This window comes from Oryzias melastigma, linkage group LG24 (assembly GCF_002922805.2).
Source record: "Oryzias melastigma strain HK-1 linkage group LG24, ASM292280v2, whole genome shotgun sequence".
In the NCBI taxonomy this organism is placed as follows: domain Eukaryota; kingdom Metazoa; phylum Chordata; class Actinopteri; order Beloniformes; family Adrianichthyidae; genus Oryzias; species Oryzias melastigma.
The window spans coordinates 18,436,273-18,445,968 of record NC_050535.1 but is presented as its reverse complement, the minus strand read 5'-3'; the positions used below and the strand labels follow the sequence as shown (position 1 = coordinate 18,445,968).

Sequence of the window (9,696 nt, the reverse complement as noted above, 5' to 3'; positions counted from 1 at the left end):
GGGCCGCGAGTTTGAGACCCCTGATTTAAAGGCTTGTTGCTAATCTACTTAACATTTTGAAATTTGAAGACTTTCTCATTCATTTCCTATGGGGCATATTTGGTTATATGCCAAATAAATACAAAAGTCATCAAGGCTATTCCATTGGAATATAATCACTTATTAAAAGGTTATCTATAATATCTACACCACATTTACCATTATTTATTATATAAGAAATCCCAAAATTAGACAAAAAGGTTAATAATTTATAAGAATGATCTTAAACTGCAATATTTATGTCAGAAATCCAAATTAAAATAATGTTTTAGATAGATTTGACCAAGTTATACAAAGTAACCAAAGAACCATGTTCCTAAAATGAAAGAAATTCACTTTAAAATACTAAACAACATCCACCTATCAAAAGGACTTTAAAGTTAACAATTTCACTGGACTGTTTCACTGTTGCAAGACTTCTTCTATTACAAAGACAGTCCGAAGGCTGTGCTCTACAGTGTGTCTAGGCACAGATGCATCATGGGAGTCAGAGTTTCCTGTCCTATTTTCGATTTGATTCATTTTACAGTTTTCTTTTTTGGCTCTGGAGCCAATAATAACACTACTACACTAAACGCTAAACCTTAAGGAGCTTATAATAATACAAGCAGAAAAAATAAACACAAAAAGTAAATATTTGTCCTTGTGTTGTATCAGAACCAGTATATTTTATGTGAACCAGTAGGTTAATGACGTTTTGATAATATATATAATCTCCTCCTCTTTATTATTTATGTAAAATAACACAGATGAGGTATTTCTGGATCTTCTAAAGTCTCCAATGATCTCCCTGACTTCACTCTTATTCTGCACTAACACAATCTGTGAGGAAATGGAACTTTCCTGTCAAACCTAAAAAATCATGGCACTCTGCTTGTTGCTCACTTTCACTTCAGCTCTTCTATAAGCTCTTCTCCTGGCTGTGTAAAACATAAAAATATTTATCATTTTGGGCTCTTGAATATAAAAGTTCTGTTTTATTTTACAACTTTATTTCCTGAAAAGAAAGTTGTTTTGTGTTATCTCTTTTTAAATTTTACATATGTGGTTAATTTGTATTTTTTTAATTGAGAGGACTGTTATTGCAAGAAATGAAATCATAGCACAAATTGTTTAGATAAATAGTTTTATTTTTGGCGCTTGTCTCAAATGCACAGTGCTTCAGTGAATAGAGCATTGCAGTGCAATGAAATAAGAAAAAAATCTAAACTCATCATTGGACAGCAAGCAGGAGGATTAACCGATGTGCACCCAGCACAGCTTTTTGTGCAGCAAACATGATAAAAATAGGAAAACTGATTTAAAAAGGATCTCACAGACTTTGTACTGAGTGCACATGAATGTGGCCTGCATCCTTTTAAGCAAACAGATTTGTTTCAGTCACGGTTTCCTGGTTCCCGCTTCAGCTTTTGCCTCCTGCTGCAGAGGAAGAGTTGCACAGGGTCGTCTTCCTCAGCTCGATTTTCATGGCCTGTGCCTCGGCCCGGGACTCCAACCTCGTCACTGTTGACAAGCCCAGGACTGCTTTCCCGCACGATTTAGAACATTTTGACACGGGGATCCGTGTGGCTGCACTCCGAGCTGTCTGTGCGTCTGAACTGGGCTGTAAATAGAACCAAAAGAGGAAGATGTTGAGACGTTTCTGCAGGAAGTGTGACTTCTACAACCACTTGTAACTGAAAACTAGTTCAGATGTTGGTTTAAATGATGTGACTTCACAACATACAGAAAAAAAGTTGCTTAAACTATTGAGTGAGTTTGGTTATAAAATGCAAAACTATAATCTCAATTTAATATATACTATAACCAAGGTCTTGCCTTTTTCCAGGCCACTATTCTTTGTTATTATTCTTTGTCTTGCCTGGATCAAGAAAGGTTAAATAAATAAATACAAGTCTTTTTTTTTAAAAATGGAGAAAAAGTAATTTATACATCTAAATTACAAGTCTATTTAAAATAAGCCGCATTTTTCTTTATATTTGTTTAATTTTAGTTGAAATACTGATAAAAATGTAATCATCTGCTTAGAACTTAGAAGCTTAGCCCATTTTAAACAAATCTGAATAATGTCAGTAATGGAACTGACACTAAATTTAGCTAGTTAACAACATTTTCCTCTAAATAGAGAAAAGGACGTCACTTGTTTTTTTTATTTACTGGCGTTTCAACAGACAAGACCTGACCTTTCCTCATTAAGAAAACTCTTAATGAGGACTGTTAGTGCAAAATACTCCTTTTCCCTTCCCTTTTCTGAGAGCTCTCTGTTTACACTCACTCCTGCTAGCTTACAGCCCCTCACAACCTGAAAGCTAACATTACCGGTGCAGCAAAAATCTGAGCTTGTGGACTGCCGATTGTGGCTCCTGCGCCACTACTACAACCTTTTTCAAACTGCGTTTTTTCCTCTGCTCCTGATATATAATGATTGAATAAATAAATACTCTGAAATGGTATTTTAAGTTTAATTTTCTTCACACGTCTTCCATCATCAGAAAAATGATTATTTCTCAAATCTATAGTGAAAAACAATCTGTATTTTTTATTGATGTTTGGTGAGTCTTGATCATAGATGTGCATATGCTGGGATAAAGTTAGAGATAGTGTTGTCTACTTACATAGTCATGTGATTTATTGATATACAAGGATTTTTAATAGCCTGTAGCTATGTTAGTAAGGTAAAAATGTCTGATCAGAAGTTATGAACCGTAAAATGGCAATTCATTTAAAGGAAATGGAAAAGTTGAACCGGGGCGGGATTATATATGTTTGTTTCCTCCCACTTCCTGTCAAGCAATTTATAGTTTTATTTGATGCCTTGTAATCTTATGTCAGACCTATCTTTGTACAGATGTATACCTCTGTTGATTGTACTTCTTGCTTGATTGCTTGAAATAAACCATTTCAATTCAAAATTCAATTTAAAAAAAAAAAGGACAGTTTTTTTTATTAAAAGATCGAAAGATGATTGGAGTGGGACATTAGTGCTTAAATTTTGTGCTTCTCAGATCTTTGTCCCACTTTTGTTTTCTTGTTTGTCACACAATCCACTGGACTAGTCCAACATAATGGGGAAAAACTTGTGACTTTGAGGGATTCTTTGTAAAGACTGAAGCGCTCACAAGTTTAAACACTCAGTGCTGAACAGGGAATTTATCAGTTGTGAAATCTGTAAGATGTGATATTTGATCAGTAAGATGTGACGAGGTGGAGCTCATTCTTGTGTTAGTCCACTTTTTTGTGATGTGGTACCTGGAAAAAGAGCTACGAATGAAGCAAACAGCCCCTGATATCATTTTGAAACATTTTAGGAGCGACTGTAACACATGAGAATACGTGTCACTCGGGAGGTTTGTGTGAATCAAGGACTATTTCAGGAGAAGACAGAGGCTCACCGCAGACGCCGTTGGTTTGGAAACAGCAGCGGCGGTGATGGGGGTGATTGTTATGCTGCTTGTCATTTTGCCCTGGGTCGTCTTCACCGCCACAGGTTGCTGGAGTCCCACTCCTGCTGCTTCTCCCTTGCCGTCTGAGTTCTGCCCCACAGGCCTCAGGGTGAGTAGAGGCCGGCCTTCAGAGGACTGCCTCAGCTGTGGACCCAGGTGAATATGGATCTTGTTGTCCTCCGTCATGATAATGCTGCTGCCGCTGCCGTCATTGTATTTCCTGAAAGGCGGCGTCCCACCCCGCCTCTCTGGGGTCAGCTTGAATGCCGTGCGCCCCGTTTGGGTTTCATGAGGGTCAGATGAAACGCAGGCTTCAGCGACTGGCGTGGCGCTGACTGTGATGATGGAAACTGGAGACTGATAGCTGCTGGTTTGTTCTGGACTCTTGGCTCTAGAAATGGCGGTTATAGTGACCGGAGACATGGCTCGATTTTGTGAGTCGCAGCCTTTGGGTTTTGAGTATTTGGGGACGATTGTGATGCGAGGCTTCTGAAGTCCGAGAGTTGGGATGATGGTGGTGGTGGAGAAGAAGTCCTCCGCTCGTGGGCTGGTGATCTCTAAGGTGGCCTTGCTGCTGTCGTGATCGGGCATGACGCGGATGTGCAGCGGCTGGCCTTGTTTCTGTGCCGACTCAGCAGGATGCAGTGAAGACGCCCAGTTGATTTTGGTGGCCTCCTTCTTTTTCATCCAGGGAAGGGAGGATTTTCTCCCTCCGAGGTCCGCCGATGCGGGAGGGTACCGCTCCAACACCGACGGCTTCTTCAGATCCTGTTGTCTGAGGTTACTCATCAAGTGGTTCTCCTCCTGAACGGATTTACGGATGAAACCTGCTGTGGTTTCATCTTCAGGACTATTGCTGGTCATCACATCTGTCTGGACGGCTGTGGAGGTCACAGGAACGTCTACCATCTTTCTGCCGTTCATGCTGGGTCTAAACGCACGACTGTAAAGCTTTGTGGCTTCAAGTTCCTTGATGAGGTCTTCCACTTCCTGACTCATGCTCTTCTTCTTCTCCTCCTCTTCAATGAACCTACGCTGGAGGACGGAAAAATCCACCTGCAGCTGCGAGAGCTGGTCCTCCTTGTTCATGAGTTCGTGGATTTTCTCTTTAAGTGCCTGCACTTCTGCACGCAGCTCTCTGTTTTTTGCCTCCTCCATCTTGCAGCGACTTCTCAGCTCAGCTTCTGGACTCACGACTTCTCCTTTCTCTACGGCTTTGTTTCTGTTGATCTGAACCTTCATCTCCTCCACCAGTTTGGACAGGGCACATGCTTTGTCCTGCTCCGTTCTGAATTTCTTCTCCAGCAGATCGTACTCATCCTCGGTTTTCATTAGATCTCCCTCCACTACTTCGAGCTGCTTCAGTCTGCCTTTGAGTCTTTCGATTTCCTCCATCAGCTCCTTCACCTTATTGTCCTCTGGACTTCTGTTTTTGTCCATGTAAGCACACTTACTCTCCTCCAGTCCATCTATTCTGAGTTTCATCTCTTTCAGCGAGTTTTTTAACTCCTGGCATTTTTCTTCCTCACTTGCAAATTTGCTCTTCAACTCTTCCTTCTCCTTGGTGAGAATTTTTGCTTGGATTTCCATCTCTGACTTAAATTTGAGAAGATTTTTGCTCTCCTCTATCAGTTTTTCTGTAACATCTGTAACCTTACTTTGCTCCTCTTTGAACATCTTGCTCAAGTCGTTCTTGTTCTGCTCTTCCTGCTTAAGCCTCTCCGCTAAGTTTTTCCTCTCGTCTACCAATATGACCGTGAAGGACTTCAGCTTCATGAGGTCGTCTTTGAGGGCCGCTTCCGTCTTCTCTAGTTTTGCCCCTGAAGACTCGAGCTCTTTCAGGTGGGCTTTCACCCTCTCCAGTTCACAAGCTAAATCCTTCACATTCTTCCTCTCTTTTTCTAGGTTTGCATGGAGCTGCTTGCATTCTGTTTTGCTCCTGTTGAATGATCCCTCCAGTTTTTCTAGATCAACCATCTTCTTCTGGAGTTTGTCCACCTCAAACCGCAGCTCTTTGCTGTGGTTCTCCTTAGCTTGTAGCCTCCTCCCCAGCTCCTTGCACCGAGTTTCCATTTTTGTGATCTCCTCATCCTTTCCTTCCATCTCCAGCACTTTTTTCCTTAAACCCTCCAACTCGGCCACAAGTGAGGAATTCCCGCCCTCTCCGTTGCTGATCTTCTCCCTCATCTCCTGCAGGTCCGTCTTTGATTTCTGCAGCTCCCTTTTACCTTCTTCTAGCTCCTCTACCTCGCGTGCCTTTTCAGCCAGCGTCAGCCTCAGCTGCCGGCTTTGGGACTCTTGGTCGGACAGCTTTACAACCATCTCTTCATGCTCTTGCGCAAATTTGGCCCGTTGGCGCTCCAGCTCAGCCTGCAGCTTCAGCACCTTTTGGCAGTCCTCGTTGGCGGCCTCAGTTGCTACTGTCAGCTGTTGCTCTTTGTCCTGCAGCTTTTGAGTGAGATCCTGAATTGTCTGGCTCTGCTGATCGATCTGATCAATGTGCATCTGTCGCTCCTCCACCAGCATCAGGGCGAAGGACTGGAGCTTCACCAGCTCGGCCCTGACCTTCTCCATCCTTCTGTTGTGCTCCTTGTCCCTTCGTGCCTGGTAGGCCTTCTCTTGCTCCAACAGCAGTTTGAGTCTAGAAAGCAGAGATGATGCAGCTTGTGTTAAAAACATAGAAATAATGGATTTTATTTCATATCAAACAAACATTTGAATAAAGTAATAAATCATCCAGCTTTTCAAATTTAGATTATCGAATTTAAATATGATAAAGCCATACTTTAAAAGGATTAAACAAATGTTTGTGTTGGTTTTGCTATTTTAAAAACATTAGAGACTAAAAAAATGTTTTTTACAGTATCTGCAGAATGGCAGACCAGTGCAATAATCTTACATTTTATTTATGGATTTGTCTTTATTTATAGCCTTTGGTTTGTCTATTTTCTACTTCATCTTTTCAAGTTTACAATTTTTTTTTTCCTGTTATGTGCAATGTCACATTCTTTATTTTCATGTGGAGTAAAGCTGTTTTCAAGTTGTCTGAAAGCATGTATCAAATAGAGCTAGTCACATGTCTTTTCCTGCTTTTTGGACTCATTAGCCTTGATCCTCACACCTTATGTTGAAAATAAGCGTTCATCTATTTCTTAAGCTATATCCGAATTCCCCCCGCCACTCACGGTATAATGATCTGTATAGTGCGTTCACCAAATCTACTAATTCCAAAATCGCGTGCACTCAAAATTTCCCAGAAGTCTTTGCGAAAAACTACTGTGCATCAATGCACACTAGATTAGCGAATATAGACCACAATGCATTGCGGTTGAACAATTTTCAACAAAAAAACGTGTTTAAAGGTCATTTTTGAATAAACCATCCACATTTTCACCATCGGAACACAGTGAAATCATAAATAAACGTGAAATGTTCGTTTTGAAATGATTTTGACTGTAAAATCGGTAACGTTATATCTGCTGTTTAGAAAAACAAAAGTAAAGTAGAGAGCATTGTGTCCAAATTGCTTTTAAGATCCAGGGCACTAGATAGTCGTGCACTGTACAGTTGTTTAGTAGTTAAGGATTAGGGTGGGAATTCACACATAACCTTATTATAGTTATTTCGTTTTTTGCTTTTATCGATGATATTATTTCACAATGTCACTTATTTTATATTTTGCTATTTAATTTTCTTAACCTTTGAGCTTTTAAAGTCCCACTCCAATCATGATGATGTCACTTTTAGTCAAAATCTAAAAACCTGTGTGGTTTTCTGGGATATTGTTTTGGCAGTAGTTTATTAGAAATTTTCCACTGAGTTGTGGGCGGGACTGTTGAAAAGGAGCAATCCCATTCCTGTGTCCCATTACCATTCGATTTAGACAAGGGATGGGCAACTCCAAGCCTCCCTTTTTCAAATTTCAAAGCCCAAACAGTTCATTCAATTAGAACATGTCAGAGCAGGGTATGTGGGAAAACATGCAGGAATGTGGACCTCAAGTTGCCCATCCCTGGTTTACATGCTTTATGACTAGCTTATAGCCCCTCACAACCCTGACCTAACATTAGCAGTGCAACAAAAATGGCAAGCAATGCTGTACAGCTTTGACCCAGATACCAGCTCAGACGAGGAAAACAAAGACGTCCAAGTGGAAAGGAGTGGAGCAGGGAGCTTGTGGCCCTGCAACTGTAGTTTATACGTAACAACTACAAGCTTTTTCATTTTTTCTTCTGCCTCTGATTCACAACGATTTGAAAAAGAAATACTCAGAAATGTAATTCTATTAAAAACAACACCCTGAATGTTCCAGTAGAATTTGTGAAAGCGACTGCAAAGAAAATTTAAAGCATCTCACAACTGTTTGTTATATTAAACAAAAATGTTAAGTTTTCGTCCATGAATGATGCTATTTGATCAGAGATTTTCTGTGGAAGGCTTTAGGCTGCTGCACAGGAGCACCAATCACCCGGGGTCTCTGTTGGGAATGACGCCATTGCAGTATTTTGGGATCAGTTATTCTGCTTGCTGCACAGCAGGAATGTGCAGCCTTTTCTTAGGGACAATCTTTTCGAAGTCTAAACCAGGGGTCTGGAACCTTAAACTCTGGAAGAGCCATTTGGGTTGATTTCTCACTGAACACAACCCAGTACGAGCCAGAAATTCCTCCTTCACCCATTAAGACACTTATTTGTATGCTATTGCTACTACTATGATAAACATAAATGAACTATTGTTCATTTTACATGAATAAAACACACATTAAAAGAAAATTTCCTTTTTTACAAACTTTTGACAAAATTTCATGTGAGTTCCTTTCAAAATAAAAGACACCCTGCCAAATATGATCATCTCAATGAAGCAAATGTATTAGTAGTGAGTGTAATGAATAAAAATACAGATAATTTTACTGTTGTTGGTGCATCAAATGTGAATTTAACAAACCAAATGGAAATCTGAGCAAATTAATGAAGTGCTTATTGATGTTAATTGATTTTCTGTAGGACAGGGCGCACAAAAAGCTGTCAAAATGTTGTAGTTCAACTTGTGGTACTGTCCTTCAAGTTATGTTCAAGTTTGAGTTTGTTTACTTATTTTTCCTTCACTTTTTTCATTTTCACTTTTACTTTACAGTTACTTTTTAGTATTTTGGAAACTTTTTTTTATTTTTCTTTTACCAGAGAGCCACAATGGAGGGGTAAATGAGCCACATGTGGCTCTGGAGCCGCAGGTTGCAGACTCCTGGTCAAAACCATTAAAAAAAACTCTAAACTGAATCCCTCAAAGTGACCCTGAAACTGGATTGTGTTACTCCTTCAAGCTGATTCTCAAATGGCATTCATGGTTTTCAGTGGTTTCTCACTTTTACAGCTTTTGGTTGATTTGAAAGGTGGCTGGTTTCATTAAAACCAACAGGATCACAAAGCAAAGATTTTAAATCAAGTGTGCCTCAAGGAAAAGTTTACTGCTCACTTCTTTTTTTTATAAATTAATTTATATCTTGCCCAAAAAAATGGTTGGTTGCAGCTTAAATCTCGTGGGCCGTGACTCAAGTCTCGTGGGTTGCAACTCAAATCTCGTGGGTCGTCACCAAATCTGTTGGTCGCAACTCAAATCTTGTGGGTCGTGACAATATTTCGTGGGTCGTGACCAAATCTCATGGGTCGTGACCAAATCTGTTGGTCGTAACTCAAATCTCATGGGTTCCGACCAAATCTCATGGGTCTCGTGGGACATGACCAAATCTGTTGGTCGCAACTCAAATATCGTGGGTTGCGACCCACAGCCGTGAGATGTGACCCGCAAGCCGGCTCATCGAAGCTTTAATGTCATTTTATACTATAAATTGAGCATTGGAGCGCCTTTTGACTTGTCGGATTCATTTTATCCCATAATATTATCCCCTAGCTCTCAGTAGAGTGAGTTTTGTTGATATGCGGCAGTGCCTGCTGTCTCTCCAGAAGAGTCCATAGAATTAGGTATCACATACCAAATGATTAATAGCTTTAAATGATCTTTAAGGTTAACAAAAACCTTAGACATCCTTTTGATTAAAAAACAAAACCCCTGATATTTGAAGGTTTTTTTCCGATTTTTAAGCAGCTCAAATTTGAAAGGATTTGAATGAAAGTCACCTCTCCCTTTCCTGCTCCAGCAGGTTGGTGAAGTCGTCACTCTTATCCATGAAGTCTGCGTGTTTGCGCTTCTCGTTGTC

The 9,696-nt window shown here is 40.2% G+C and overlaps 1 protein-coding gene across 2 annotated transcripts in view; it reads right to left on the bottom strand.

Annotated features, from left to right (window-relative positions):
* Positions 1 to 1,148: 1,148 nt before the first annotated feature.
* The window catches only part of LOC112158490 (filamin-A-interacting protein 1), a 30,853-nt gene continuing 22,305 nt past the window's right edge, over positions 1,149 to 9,696 (bottom strand). The window contains exons 1-3 of one of the 2 annotated variants that reach the window (XM_024291900.2): positions 9,617 to 9,690; positions 3,432 to 6,123; positions 1,149 to 1,642 (exon numbers count right to left, since the gene is read on the bottom strand). In XM_024291900.2, the coding sequence (XP_024147668.2) occupies positions 1,442 to 1,642; positions 3,432 to 6,123; positions 9,617 to 9,666 (2,943 nt within the window). In that variant the 5' untranslated portion in view covers positions 9,667 to 9,690 and the 3' untranslated portion in view covers positions 1,149 to 1,441. Of the gene's footprint in view, positions 1,643 to 3,431; positions 6,124 to 9,616; positions 9,691 to 9,696 lie in introns of those variants that run through there. The other variant, XM_024291899.2, reaches the window with a different exon arrangement.